The 16,269-nt window shown below is 36.9% G+C and overlaps 1 protein-coding gene across 13 annotated transcripts in view; it reads right to left on the bottom strand.

The window, feature by feature from the left end:
• The window catches only part of LOC122727963 (phosphatidylcholine translocator ABCB4), a 114,609-nt gene that overhangs the window by 8,132 nt on the left and 90,208 nt on the right, over window positions 1-16,269 (bottom strand). For 12 of the 13 annotated variants that reach the window (XM_043965908.1, XM_043965910.1, XM_043965916.1 and 9 more), the window contains 3 exons: window positions 14,807-14,947; window positions 6,572-6,728; window positions 2,469-2,666 (listed from right to left, as the gene is read on the bottom strand). In XM_043965908.1, the coding sequence (XP_043821843.1) occupies window positions 2,469-2,666; window positions 6,572-6,728; window positions 14,807-14,947 (496 nt within the window). The remainder of the gene's footprint in view (window positions 1-2,468; window positions 2,667-6,571; window positions 6,729-14,806; window positions 14,948-16,269) is intronic. The other variant, XR_006353220.1, reaches the window with a different exon arrangement.

Here is a 16,269-nt window from a genome sequence, read left to right as displayed (position 1 = left end):
AGAATGGTGTAAAAAATGAAAAGCATTAATAAGACTTTTCTTTAATATCTTCAAAGTAATCAATATGTATTTTAATTGTGTGCTCAATAAACACCCCTGCTTTTGCTTTTAAGTAAAGAATTGCGTATCAGTTTCTAGTTGAAAGTTTCTGATCTCATGAGACTCTTGTAATATAGATATGTAAAAAAATATAAATGTGTGTTAACAACTACAATGTTGGGGGCTCCTCGATAATCATACTCTTTGGCAAATACCCCTTTCAGAGTTCCTCAGAAAATATCAGAATTTTGCTCCAAATTTTCCTTATTCAAGGTTTTCCCAAAGAACATTAGATTTTGACTACACCTAAGTCTCTATAAAAAGGGAACATGCCCCCATCACTCTGCACCCCTTTCCCATTCCTAGGGACTGGATAATTTCAGATTGCCCTATAGGTATAGTAACTTCCTAGAGCAATCTATTCCCTCACCAGCTCTGTTTTCCCATAACATATTCTAGGTTTTCTTTTCCTCCTTTATACATCAGAAGAATTGAGCTCAACAACATGGGACTGTGCTCCCTGGTCTATAGTTACTTTATTCTTTATTGACCGTCTGTATCCTTATTTCCCCCACCCACCTTGTCTCTTACTCCACTGGTAAAAAACAAGGATTAGGTGCCACATGATAAAATGGACCAAAGGATATGACTCTGGGAAGGGGTGGTGTGTATGTGTGTAGAGTCATAAGTGGAAACCTGTTAATTTTCTAATCCAGACTAAAGTTCTATTAAAAGGTCTGCTACCACAAATTCCTTCCATAAATTCCTATTCTAACTTCTCATTATGGTCTAGAGGTGATACTGTGTTCTTGAAAATTATGCTAACAGAATGAAGAATCTCCTAAGTTCTATCAAGCTGCAGAGGCTTCCAGAATCTTCTGGTAAAAGACTAATTGTGCTGTTACAGGACAAAATTAGTGAAATATAATGAGCTTATCATCAGTTTGCTGGCTATGAAGGGATGGATTCTTTGGCCATTGGCAACTGTGACCTGTGTCACTTCCAGGAGCAAGTGATGTAAAGAAAGCAGAATTTTGGACTCATGATGAGAAATGCTCTCCATATCCAAAAAAAGAACTGTGGAGTTCAAATGAAAATTGAACCATACCATTTCCACTTTGTTGGTTTTTTTCTTTCTTGAGGTTTCTCTCTTTTGTTTTGATTCCGCTTTCATAACATGACTAATGTGGAAATATGTTTAACGCGATTGTCCATATATAACCTGTATCAGATTGCTTGCTGACTTGGAAAGGTAGGAGGGGAGGAAAGGAGAAAAATTTGGAATTCAAAATCTTATAAAAATGAATGTTGAAAACTATCTTTAAATGTAACTGGAAAAAATAAAATACTATTAATATTGAAAAAAGCAGAATTTTTAGTAAGATTAGATTAGCTGGTATGGATGAACTAGAGAAGGGTAGAAACTGAAGCCACAGGTAAGAAGATGCAGGTACAGAAGTGGAATGGTTGTAGATCCAGGATGGCACCATGGAAAGAACCCTAAACTGGCAGTCACTGAACCTGAATTTAAATTCTAACTCTAGCTATGTAACTTGATCAAGTTACTTAACCTTTTTAGGCCTCAGGTCTCTTCATCTGTAAAATGCAAGGGTTGAACTAGATCCCCTCTAAGATGTCTTTCAAATCTAAATCTATCATCCTATGAGAATTAGAGGTCCTTAATTTTGGTTAAGCTTCCCCAGTAGCCATATTTCAGGCCTTCTAGATTTTTTGATATTGTATGGCTACCAATAGAACATTTGGCTGTCCATCAGTTACTCCTTCCTCTTGTGATATGACCAGTTCATGTCTGGTAATGCCCTTTATGCCACTTCTTCTATGCCATCTTTTGTTACAGCCTGCTCAGACCCATCATTTGCCTTCATATGTCATAACTTAGAGCCATATGACCGAACAAATTCTGTTACTAAAAAAGGGCCTTGTTTCAGCAAGAAGCTTGCAGTAAATAAAAGCACTGCCTAATTTCCCAAAGGCAACCCATTCCATTCTCTTCTTACTATTCAATCCTGGGTCCTCTTTACTGTGCATCTTCAATGTCTGTCAAAGATAAATGTACTAGGGCAGCTAGGTGGCGCAGTAGATAAAGCACCAGCCCTGGATTCAGGAGTACCTGAGTTCAAATCTGGCTTCAGACACTTGACACTTACTATCTGTGTGACCCTGGGCAAGTCACTTAACCCTCATTGCCCCACCAAAAAAAAAAAAAAGATAAATGTACAAAAGAGGCAGCTTTATAGGGTGTCCATCCAACTATACGACATTGTATGGACAATAAGTAGTCTTCATCTAGGTGGTTATTGCCCCTGTGGGTATTTAGGTATGTTCAACTTACCTTTATTAAAACAGACAACAGCCTATCTAGGCAACTTATATGAGTGCTAAATGACTGTCCTGAGAAGTCTACTTACCACCTTTCCAGCTAGGGGATCATAGAATCTCTCAAGCAGTTGTACTACTGTACTCTTCCCACAACCACTGCTGCCCACGAGGGCCAAGGTCTGACCCTTCTTCACCTCCAGGGTCAGGCCTTGAAGCACAGGGACGTTTGGTCGGGTAGGATAGTTGAACACAACTTCATTAAATGACACATTCCCTTCAAAGTTATCCTAAAATCAAAAATGACACCAATAATGGACTGATTGTTATTTGAACAAGGAAGGTTGAATTCAGGAAACTTTACAGGAGATTATTGGGGAGAGATGTAAATCTCATATATAAGATGTTGCTGGTACCACATAAAATCCTTACATAGAAACAATGAAATGTATAATTCAGATAAAATATGCCTCATACTACATTAAAATTCATATTCCATAGATCTTTTTATGAAAATTCAAATTGTTGTCCATTTTGAACAGTTTTAACTTCTCAGGATTTTTATAATTGAAAGAGACCACAGAGATCCAACACTCTTACTTGTTTGTGTGGTGGAATGGGGAAACTGAAGGCCAGAGAGGTTGTCCAAGGTCACATAGGTAAGTGGCAGAACTGATATTTGAATCGATGTCTTTCAATTCAAAAATCTCTAACTCTTTGCATCATACAAAAAACCATGTTCTAAAACAGGGTTTGTTAACCAATTGTAATATTTCTTAGTCACTGATTATGGAAGAAAATGGAGAGTTGTGTAAAAAAAAGACAATGTATATGCACAAAGAACCCATAAATTAACTTAATTTTTAAAAAATAACATGTAGAGAAAATAGAACCAAGGGCAGGTAATGAAGAATGAACACAAAAGTATGGCATGGTTCTATAAGAATAGTATCAGGAGGGTAAAAAGTACCAAGGACATCAAAAAAAAAAGAATTAATTCCTTTTTCTTTCTTTTCTCTTGTCTGTATTGAAGAGAGGAGGATCAAAGAAGGAATAACACTGCTGCTTATGGTGGAAGGGGTGATAATAATGGAGAATGAACAAAGGGCAGAACTACTCATATTCTCCTATGCTTCTATTTTCTCTGCCAAGGAGAATAATCTTTGACCAGAAAAGAATAGAACAATAAAGAGCTCATAGGGAGCTGAAACTCCCTTGATGAATTCAAGTTAACAGGCCAAGAGGAACTACACTTCAGGATACTGAAGGAATTGGAACAAGTGTGAGTCACTGTTGGTGATTTTGGAAAGATCATGCAATATGGGAAAGGAACCACATCTCTAAATGAGGGGGTGGACTGCATGATTTCTAAGTTCTTTTCCAGCTTTAAATCCTATGATTCCATTATTATGAGACAGAATAAATGTCTTCAATTTTTAAAAAGGAAGAGACTAGAGTCAACAGACCCCAGGCCAAAGAACTCATTGACTTTAATATCTAGTATTATCCAGGGAATGGTGGTCACAAAGGGCTGGCATGGTTTCATACATGACACATCATGATGGACTATCATTATATCTTTTTTTGGACAAGTTCATTAGTCTGATAGATGAGAGGAATTTATAGCTGTAATTTACCTAAATTTGCAAGGCATTTGACAAAGTCCATTATGTTGTTCTTTTGGACAAAATGAAGAGACCTGGGTTGGAGAGTAGTACAGTTACACGGATTTCAAACTGGTTGAATTGACACAAAGAATTGTCACTAATAGATGAGGAAACTGTGTCACTAACAGTTAAATGCCAAGTTGAAAGGAGATCTCTATTGGTGTGCTCCAAAATCTGCCCTTAGCCCTGTTCTCTTTAACATTTTTATTAATGTCTTGAATAAATGTATGGATTTCATGCTTATTGAATTTGCCAATGACAGAAACCTCAAAGGAGTAGCTAATGCACTCATTGATAGTCATGATTCAAAAAGATCTCAAGAGGCTAGAATAACTAGATAAAAACTAAGATGAAATTTAATAGAGATGAATGCAAACTCACACTTGCATTTAAAAAATGAGTATCTATCTATCTATCTATATGTCTATGTGAAAATATGGTTAGACTAAAATTCATTCATCTGGAAAAGATCTGGGGTTTGGGTGGATTATAAATTCAGTCAATAGATATGCCCGTCCAAAAATTTTAAGCTCCATTAAGAGAAGCATGTCCAAGAAGGAGGGAGGTAAGAAGACTGTTGTTCTCTTCTCAGTGTTAATCACATCTCAAGTATCCTCTTCAGTTCTGAACACCAAATTTTAACCAGGACATTGACAAACTGGAGAACGTCCAGAGAAAGGTCTCCCAGGAAGAACAAATTATGTTACATGAGAATCAATTAAGGGAATGGGGTGAGTTTAGCCTGAAGACAAGATGACTTTCAAGGGAGATAGTTGCAAAAGGGATGAATTAGGAGCTCTATTTAAACTTCTGAAGGATGGACATATGGAATATTGGAAGATTGCCACATACTTTAGCTCTAGAAGTACGAGCAATGGGTAGATATCATAGGCTAACAATCAGAGCTATCCAAAAGGAGAACAGGCTATCTCGGGGGGCAGTGGGCTCCCCCTTAGTCGAGAGCTTCTAGCAAAGGCTGGGGATCACTTGTTGAGGAGGTTGTAGAAAGGATGGGTTATACTCAACAGCCTCTGAGGTCCCTCCAGATAATGAGATTCTGTGATTCTGGTACTGAGGTGAGACCATATCAGTCATTTTCTCGTCTCTGTCTGATTCAAAGGCTTTGGGATTTAGTGGCTGCTTCTGGATTTATCTACAGGCTGCCAGACTGTCCTTGAAGTGATTCAAGGAGCCTGGGGAGTTGGAGAGGAGTCAAGAATTTCCCCAAAGCATCCAGTAAACAAGTGTTCCTCATCTTCCTCTCAGGTGGTGCTTGAGGCAGGATCCCAGAATCTCAAGTTAGAAGGAAGCTCAGATCCCATGTAGTTCAACCTGTTACCATGTAGAAATCCTTTCTGTAACTTTTTGAAAAGTAGTCAGTCACCCTCACTAGCTATGTGGTGACAAATCATTCCACTTTAATGGTTAGGAACTTTTTCTTTATGTGAAACCAAAAGTGCTTCTCTATTTGCTCCTTCTCTCTGAGATCAATCAAAATAAACTCACCTCTCCTCCGCATAAGAGATCTTCAAATACTTGAAGATTGTACTCATGTTTCCCCTCCCTAAGGCTTCTCTTCTTCAGGCCACACACCTCTTTCTTCCAAGCCATCCTCATAAGGCATCGTTTACCAGTCCACTTACCATCCTTGTGACCCTTCTCTGAATGTATTCCAACTTTTAAATCATCTTCCTAAACTATTCTTACACTATAAATCTCTCCACAGAAAGCCAAACATGTTGGGAGCTACCAATAACTATGTATGGGTAACTTACACAAGTGATTCTTTACTTATTTGTCCATAGTAATGATGAGCAATTTTCATGGTAATAATTCACTTGAATTATTACTTGAATTATTTAATTATTATTTAATATTTATTTATATACTTTATTTAGTAATTATTTCATTATTAATTATTATTTCATTATTATTCACATGCCTGTCCTTTGCTTCAGATAGGAGGCTTTCAGTCAGGGAGCAAGCACATCCAATGAACCCCAGACAATATTTTGGTAAACTCTTCACTTGGCTTTCAGGTTGCTCTTCTACCTTGATAGTGAAGAAAACCTGTTTTTCCTCTTTGGGAACTAATTCACATGTTGTGATTTTATTAGTTATGAGCTTACTAGGAATGCAAACCAAATGAGAAATGTCTAGTGTAAAGTGAACTAAATGTCTAACAACCTCTGGCAAAGGTATTATCACTTTAAATTCTCACAACAGGTGACAAAGCATAGTAGTAGAAGGAGCAATGAATTCAATGTTAGAGGACCTGGGTTTGAATGTCAGTTTTACTACCTGTGTGACCTTGGGCAAGACTCTCTCTTTGCCTCAGTTTCCTCATCTGTAAAAGATTGGAATTGCCCTAATTGATCTCTAAGGTTCCTTCTGGGTCTAAATCCTATGATCTTATGACTCTCTGGTTAAAACTAGCAGAGTATTACTGTGTCTCCAAACAATAAGTCAACTTCTAGAAAATAAAACAACACAAAACACAAGCAGTGGTTAAGCATTCAAGAACTTACAGGCTTCAGTCCTGCTTCACTGTAGCTGTCTATGAGAGGCTCTCTTTCGAACAACATAAATAAGTGGGCTGCTGACAACTTGGCTTTAGCATAGTCTGGAGCAAATGAACTAGCGTGTCCTAAGGCCATGGCCCCAAACACAATGGCAGAAAACACCCTGGAACAAGTATAGGGGGATAATGTCAGAGCAGTCTTACAAACAGTGTTTCAAATTCTGTAGGACCAAACAAAGTTGATTTAGCTTGTAAAATCTCTACTCTTCCTACTTACATTGATTAATATCCCACAAATGCCCCACCAACTAATCCCCAATTCATTCTATGATTTTCCTTTATTATTTTATGTACACTAGAATTCTCCCAAATTCCCTTGAAACACCAATAATAATGAAATAGAAGGAAGAGGCTTGAGTCCACTGCCTGAGTTGGTTTTTTTCCTACCTGTTTTTTCCTTTCCTTTAGGTTCCCACTAATTTCTGATAGTTCAGCTTCCCAGTGTCTTTCACTTATTAGACAGTAGCTTTTGTATTGGGAAAATCAGGTTCATTATCAATTAACTTCAACAAATTGGATTATTAATTGTGAAAATTCATGGATGGGGAAAACTGAGTCATGTAGTGTTTGGGTTTTGACTACAATTACACAGTCAACTGCTATCTTGTACTCAATTCTGATGGAGAAAGACAAAGTGGTTGGTAAAGTAGAAATAAGAATCACTGGAGAAAGTGACTGCGTCATCTTAGAGTTCATGACAGGAAAAGAAAGGAGCACTTGGCATGGTCAAGTGTATTGCTTAAACTTTTGGAAAGCAGATTTCAAAAAGTTCACATAATGATAAATATGATCTGCATGGACAATGGCTATAAATGGGAAGATGTTTCAGAAAGGAATGGGAGGTTCTTCAAACATGCAATTCTGATAACACAGTTGGAGAAGATACTGATGAGGAAGGAAAGGGGAAAGACAACTTAGAAGATCAATGAGATCACACAGGACCTCTTCCAATGAGCTCAGATTTTTAAAGGAGAAATAAAATGAGGGAAGGAAGGACATAAAAGCAAAGATGAAAATCAAAGAAAGACACAGAATTCTTAGAATAGCAACATGAGGGTGAATGTCTTTGGAGAGGCCAAGACTTGTGAAGAAAATATAAGGATTAAAAAAGGGTATCTTAACCTATGTTTGAGGGAAAGAAGACAAACAAGGAAGGGATATGACTTTTGCTTGAGGCAGATGAATGATGTAATGGTAACAGAGAAAGCAAAATTCCTTTAATCCCATTTTACTTGAATCTTTGTATCAAGGAGAAGCATCTTCATGTCAGAAAGAGTAAACTGAGGTTCAAGATAGGTGACTAGAGAGTAATCTTCAAAACAAACAAACTAGATTCCAGTTGTTCAGAAAGAGCTTTTCGTTGTCATCACTATATTACTCTTGGTAATTGTGGAAGAATCATGGAAAACAGGAGAGATTCCAGAAGAATGTTGACTGGTGAATCTAATCATTCTTTGAAAAATGGCAAATCCTGAAAATTACAAACAGTAAATATAGTCCTGTGAAAGAGCCCTTAAGGATCTAGTTCTTACCCCTCACTTTTCCTTCGCAACCTACCCACTTCCCGTTTTTACTCATTTTATGCAACTTAATGTGACCAAATCATCATTGGTGACTAATATGCCATAGTCTATCTACACTCACCATATGTCATGCCATTGTCTTTAGGGTGATTTGCAACTTTGATATCTCAGAGTTTCACATCCATATAGTATGAATACAAGAATATTTGTCTTGAAAAGATGGGATTTTTTTTTTTCAGGGAGAAGACTGCGATTGCTCTGTAATTTTCCAAATGATATCCATTTTGCTCTCTTCCTCCTATTCAGTACTGGGCTCAGTTCACTGTCTTCAGCATGTGTCCAAGGTAAATGTATTATTGGACCTAATCTGTAGGTTGTGTATCCAATTTCATATCATAGTCTAAAGAAGAGAAAAGTCTTCATCCACTTGGCTTTTCCTGTATAGATAGTTGAGTTAAATTCTTTTAGAGATGACGGAATCCATTTAGGAGCCTCTTCAATGTTTGAGACTTCAAGCAACCAGCACAATATCATCAATCACCTGTAAACAGGAGCATTTGGAGAACTATAGGAGTCCTTTCTGAGTCCTGCCTCTCATATACTCTGCATATATCTATTTAAAAATTATCTCTCCCATTATAATAGGGCCTCCTGAGGTCAGAGTCCATGTTTTTACCTTTCTTTTTATCACTAGTGCTTAGCACAGTGCTTGAGACATAGAAAATGACCAATAAATGCTTATTGATTGTTTGATTATCTATAGGGAATCCTTTTTTCATTTTGGTCCTGTCCTCATGATAGTCTCAGACACCTTTGGTGAACATATATTTCCCTCTTTCACTCCTCCCTTGATATTACTTATCAAAACTATTTGTGATTATATTTATCAAGAAATCTTGATAATTTAAACACAGGCATTGGGAGACACCTCATTGGATGGCCTTTAAAGCTGCAATTGCTCTATCAAATCAATGCTTTTTATAGTCAACAAACTGTAGGTAGAGCGGTACCTTGTATTTTCTGTAACTTTCCGGAAATTGTGTGACTCTCAAAAATGTCATCTTCTGTAGGATATCATTTGCAAAAGACTGTTCCCGGGGCAGCTAGGTGGCTCAGTGGATAAAGCAACAGCCCTGGATTCAGGAGGACCTGAGTTAAAATCCAGCCTCAGAAACTTGACACTTACTAGCTGCGTGACCCTGAGCAAGTCACTTAAACCTCATTGCCCTGCAAACCAAACCAAAAAAAAAAACTGTTCCCATTTCATGTTTTCATCAAGCCTGTCTTAGATAACATTTGTAAATTATTCTCCTATTTTGTAAAGATGGAAAAGTAGGCATGTGGGTTAATCTGGGCTATTGACTAGGATCCCAGTTGGTCTCCCTATTTCTACTATCCTTTTGCTAAGCCATAATTCACATAGCTGCCAAAATAATCTTCCAAAAACACAAATCTGACTCAAACTCGTCAGTGGCTCCCTGTTGCCTCAGCTTGGCATTTAAAGTCACTCACAATCTGGCTTCCCATGACAATTACAGATTGATTCCATATTACTCTCCTTCAAACACTTCATATTCTAGTCAAACTGACTGACTTGTTGTTCCTCAGACATGGCTTCTGTCTCTTAATTTCCCTTGCTGAAATGTACTCTTTCTTTTATCTCTGCTTTTGGAACCCTCCTATTCCTTCACAGTAAGATACCGCCTCCTATGTGAAGACTTTCTTGATCACCTTCCATTTCCAGTGCTCTCTCTTGCCTCAAATGATCTTGTATTGATTTATCTGTGTCCATTTTGTAGAATACAAGTTCTTTGAGGACAGGAACTGGTTTCTGTATCCCAGAGCATAGCTTGATGCCTTGAATATGCTAGTTTCTTGATATAAATCTATTTAATTGATTCAGTTGAATATCTTGAGCATCATCCTTCAGTATCCTTATGGTATTTCTGGCAAAGGTATCTTCAACATATACTTTGTCTGGTTAAGCTACTTTTTCCCATTTATATTTTCTTTAGAATCATTTCTATTTCCTCATATAGCACATTGAGAAATACGAAATTAGATTCAACAACTGGTGGTTCCACTACTAATTTTGAACAAAGTTGCTATAAAGTTGCATGGTTTTTCCATTTTTAATCTTCTTTTTCCATCTTCCAGTTTTGTCCCAAAATGTTTTGGAAATAAGCTGACTTTATTGGGCCTCACACCAATTTTTCAATAAATTCCCTTCTCCTTTCATCACTATTTACTGCTTCATAGGGCAACACTGTTTACAATCTTTTACTATTATTGTAACATTTTACAAACAACTTTAAACTCTAAACCATCATTACCCTTGACTGCCATATGTTGCTACTTGGCAAGGAGATAAAATATTTTCTGGTTGAGGTTGTTTTTAGGCTCTTTTGGCTACTTTCTTTTCTTCTTTTCTTTTGGCGGGGCAATGAAGGTTAAGTGACTTGCCCAAGGTCACACAGCTAGTATGTGTCAAGTGTCTGAGGCCAGATTTGAACGCAGGTCCTCCTGAATCCAGTGCCAGTGCTTTATCCACTGCACCACCTAGTTTCCTCTGTGGAACCTAGCTGCCCCTGGCTGCTTTCTTTATGTCCCTTGAATTCATGTAGGAAATGGTAAACTCAGTGTCCAAGTCTGCCCTTTATCCATTTTCTATTTTTTGGCCCATCAGTAGTTTGTTTAAATAAGACTTTTGTTTCTTGATTCAAAGTTATATTTTCTAATATTTTTACCATTCTCCCCATTTTCCACCTTTGCATTGATGTCATCAAATATTAGAATAGATATAGATGTAATTTGTAATTCTTAAAATCAAGCTCTTCTTAGAATTTTTTAAAAAATTATTAAGTCTTGCAATAGTTATTAATATATAAATCTGCAATTATCTAGAAATGAGTCTCTTTGCTTATATTCATGTTAACACCTACAATACTTTCTTGGATATAGAAAAGTTGTACCCAGGTTCAAGATACTATGTGGGTCTGCATCTATTCAGAGTTATATTTCATGAGCTCCTGACTGATATATTTACTTTTTATTAAATAGCTAGAGGACACATTTTTTTCCAAAAAAAATCATTTAATGAAGTAGAATAGGAATTCAAGTAGAAGTAGAACCTTTCCCCTATAAACCCCGAGCACATTTTCTCACAAATACACAAGCCATCAATGGGAAGAGTGGACATGCCTAGGGAAAATGTGTGGAGAAATGTACACATAAGTGTATATCCTGGCCAGAGTACATGCAAGGAAGGCATACATGTAAGGAATGCACATGATCATGAACCATGCACAAAGTGCACACACATAGTGAACAAGTGTGGCCAGGGAACATGCATGAAGAGGCACACACCAGGAAGCCATGTGGCCAGGGACATGTGTGGGGCAAACACACATAGGGACACACATGTTGCCAGGGCAACTCACACCTCCAAAACTGTAGGGCTGCTGATGTCCTCTGGTGATATCATCATGTGGTTCTAATTTCTTCTGGATAGCTCATCTCTGCTAGGCATTGCTCTGCTCGTCTTGTAGTTGCTGCTGGGCCCCTCCACAGGGTATGTGAATGTGGATTTTTCTCTCTGTGACCAGCTTCTGGGCTTCATCTGTTCCAGGGCATGTACTGGCTGTTCTGTCTCCTGTCTTCTAAGGTGCAATGACTAGAAAGCCTCTTCCTGATAAGCTTAGGCGAATAGCTCTTTTAGTCTATGGCCATAGATATAAGCTATCACACCTAACTAAGGGTCTCAAAGGAAAGCTAGACAGTATCTTGAAGCTAAAGATTTTGTCTTAACTGTTTGGATTTGATGGTAAGCTGTGTGAAACTTAGACTCTGAAATACATTTTACTACCAAGATCCTATGGATTTTGCCATGCAAATGAACAAATATAAGGAAGCAAGAACAAAAAGGACTAAGTGGAGCTTCTATGAAGTTATTGCCCTATACCTCAAATCTTTTATTACAAATTTCTACCTTTCCTATGCAAATGTGGCTGCCCACAAACCTCCAAGGCTTTGAGTAGCCCTATATTCATCACATGCACTACAATGTGAGATGACCAAGTATCCTTTGAAGTGATGTTTCTTTTAAACCTATGATAAAGCCAAATCTACCAACATCTTATTTGCCTCTCCAAGAAGAATATTTGGGTGATACTTCCATTTGACTAATTTCTTTAAAACTTCTGATTTCATTTATATATGAGTCATATCAATGTTGATATGATTCAGTTCCATAATATGTATGACAACTTATTGATCACTGGACAAGTATTTTACATCTTGAGCACCAACAGTTAATTTAATGTTAGTACTGTAATACTCAAGTGGGTTTATAATCTAACCAAAATGGGTTCCTCCTCCAATGATGCAGATTTAAATTCACTCTTGCATGTTTATAGCCAGTTTAAAAACTTTGTGATTCTTAGAATCATCTGTCCCTTTTTCTGTAATTCTACAACCATCTCTTCTAGAAGCAGCAAGAGCTTACATAGGACTAAGTCACATTTTGTATTTTTTCTTAGTTTCATGGTTTGTCATGGCCAAATAACTTGACACTCAGTGGTTAACCTACTGGTAATGAGACTTTTTGTACTTAGCTAGCCTGATCTTTAGACAATGAACATGATGTACAATCTGAATCATACCCAAAGCCTTCCTAGTATGATAGAATTTGTTCTAGCTTTTGCTCTATCAGCTTCCAGAAAACATGGTCACTTCCATACCATCTTTTTAAATTCCAAAAATATGTAATGTGACAGGATAACAAACAGATATATTTCAGTAGAGATTAAATAAATACTATATCTTGCACTTATGCATAACATTATTTTTCAAATGTATTTAGATGCTGTTATAAATTTCCTTAAAAGCACCGCTAAATTCATAGTCATTTTTTGCTATCAAACATTTTTAGAAATACTTATAGGACAATTCTTGTGGAGGTCCTTAATATGTTTGATGTTAAAAAGAGGTCCTAATATTTGAAAAAATAGGAACCACAAAACTAGAGGGAACTCTCTAGAGGCATGCTGCTCACTTCTCTTCTGTTTTGGCCTCTTTGACTGCTTTACCATTGCCTCAGATGACAACACAATACTAAGAGTACTAACACATATAGCATTTTAAGGATTGCAAATTCCTTTGCACACACCCTCTAATTTGTTCCTGACAATAGCCCTATGAGGTAAGTACTACAGGTGTTATGCTCTCCTTTTTTTGAAATGAGGAAAGTGAGACTCAGAAAAGTTAAAGAACTTGCCCAGAAAGTATTAGGGGCCAAATTAGAACCTTATATCTCTAATGATCCAAAATCCAGTGCTCTCTTCACTCACTGTACCACACTGGTGTGCTAATCAAATTTACTGAAGACAGAAACCTGAGAAGGACAGTTAATACATTCAACGACAAGAATCAGTATCCAAAAAATTTTTAACAGGTTGGAGTGATGGGCTCAGATTAATAAATAGGATGAGGTATAAATGTGCTTGGGGCAAAGGAACTTTACACAACTTTCAAACTGTAGGAAGAAAAAGACCTACAATAAAAGTAATTAATATGAAAAAAGACTTGGAGATAGATATTGGGTAAATGCATACCCAGTGTGAATTATTGTATCCTAAAAAAAAAAAAAAACACTAGTGTCATCTTAATGAAGAGAAGTCCAGTGTCCAGAACTAAGGAAGTGATAGTTCCAATGACTCTAGTGTGTCCACTTGAAAGTATGAAGAAGGGCAAGGAAAAATCAGAGTATGTGTATAGGATCTGGGTAGGACTCAAAGCCATGTCATATAAAGAATGGTTGAAGACATTGGTGATCGTTGGCCTACAAAAAATTCTTTAGGGGAAGATGATTGTCAATAACATCAAAGATGACTGTGTTGAAATGGTCACTCACTGTTATTCATTTTTTATATTGTCTCAACTCTTCAGAGAGTTGTCTGAGTCTCAGAGAGGCTAAGACACTTGGCCATGGTCACTTGGCTAGTAAGTGTCAGAAATGGAATTTAAATTAACTCTCTCTGGTACCAATTCCAGCAAATTCTCTGCTACTCCATTTTGTTTCTGCTTCTCTTAGCATCTGGAGGTGGAAAAGGGGAGGAGGGGCAGGAAGGTAGACATGGGAGCAGGTACTTGATATCTATCTTTAAATATCTAAAAGATTGTCATCTAAACTACTACACATTTCCAGAGAGCAAAACTAGGACCAAAACGTAGACATTATAGGACAGCTGGTCTCAGTTCAATGTATGGAAGAACTTTTTAACAATTACAATCACCTGATGTTGGAATAAGTTTCGTTGGAGGTTGCCTTAGGGTCAGATACTGGATGATTTCCTGTGAGGAATTTTTTAGGGAGGATTCCTGCATTGGACAGAGGATGCCTTATTGGACTAAATGTTTTATCTCTAAGATTTCAAGGACCCTAACTTCCAAACTGTGGTTTCTTCCATACTATCTCCCGCATACGAATAACAATCATCATAGCAAAAGACTTCATTTTTTATTTAAAAACTCCCTTCATTGAAGTGATTCTTGCCAAAGATCATCTCTATTTACAAAAGAGAAACTTCTAAACCTAAGACAACAATACTATCTGAAACCCTGGTACAGAATGGCCTAATAGAAATTTTAAGGATACTCACAGAATAACATCTCGAAAACGCATGTGTCCATTCACTATTAGATAAGCACCAAATCGAAAACAACCAGCATAGGAAAAATACATAAATGCCTGGGAAATGCTAAAAGTGATTCCATAGATGTGGGCCTTCTGCACAGAATTTCTGAAAAAGAAGACCAAAAAAAGTTAGTTTATAACTATTGCCTCACTTTTCTTCCTTAACAAGATGATATAAGTATTTGAAATTTGAGAGACCCAGGTTTGAATTCTGGTTCTGCTATAAACTATCTGTGAGCCTGAGTAAATCATTTAACCTCTCTGGCCCTCGGTTTTTTCATCTGTAAAATGAAAGGGCTAGATAAAATGAGCTCCAATTTGATGTCCAGATTTAAACTGATGCCCTCTTAGATATAGTCTAATTCTAAATCCTAGATTTACTAGCTATGTTGGACTAGATGACTTCTCAGGTCTCTTCTAGCTCTAGCTCTATGACCCTGTGAAACTCTGAGGACTGACATAGATAAAAATATCAACTAAGATTCAGTAACCCTGATATGTGGCAGGAAAAAAAAAACAACAACCCTGAAAAGACAACATCAAGTTTTAGCCTTAAGTTTAATTCTTATTAACACATGGACTTCTTGACCCAAATATCTACAGATTCTCTTTTCAAAATGAATGTCTTAAAGATACAAATATCAGAACAATATATGTATCTATAGGCACAAACTAGAAGTCCCTCATGACCTAAAAATGAGAAGTCCCCACTGTGCAAACCCTTTGACCCAGTGATACCACTGCTAGGTCTCTGTCCCAGAAAGATCATGAAAAAGGGAAAAGGACCCACATGTATTTATAGCAACTCTCTTTGTGGAGGCAAAGAGTTGGAAATTGAGGGAATGCCCATCAATTGGGGAATGGTTGAACAAGTTGTGGTATATGAATGTAATGGAATACTATTATGCTGTAAAAAATGATTGAGCAGGAAGATTTCAGAGAAATCTGGAGGGACTTAAGTGGACTGATGCTGAGTGAAGTGAGCAGAACCAGGGTAATATTGTAAACAATAACAGCAACATTGTACGATGATCAACTGTGATAGATTTGGCTCTTCTCAGCAATACAATGTTCCAAGAAAGGACTCATGATGGAAAATGCTCTTCACATCCAGAAAAAAGAATTGTGGATTCTGAATGCAGATTGAACCAGACTGTTTTTACTTTTGTTTTTTTTTCTTTTTTGAGGTTTTTCCCTTTTGTTCTGCTTTTTCTTTCACAACATGACTAATGCAGACATATATTTAATGTGATATATATATATATATATATTTAATGTGATATATATATATATATATATATATATAAACCTATATCAGCTTGCTCTCTTTCTTGAGAGGGGAGGGAAAGGAAGGAGGGAGTAAAATTTGGAACTAAGAATCTTATGAAAACAAATGTTGAAAACTATCTTTACATGTAACAGGAAAAT

Source organism: Dromiciops gliroides, chromosome 5 (genome assembly GCF_019393635.1).
Source record: "Dromiciops gliroides isolate mDroGli1 chromosome 5, mDroGli1.pri, whole genome shotgun sequence".
NCBI lineage: Eukaryota > Metazoa > Chordata > Mammalia > Microbiotheria > Microbiotheriidae > Dromiciops > Dromiciops gliroides.
The sequence above is the reverse complement of the archived record's forward strand: the minus strand, read 5'-3'. Positions and strand labels throughout refer to the sequence as shown.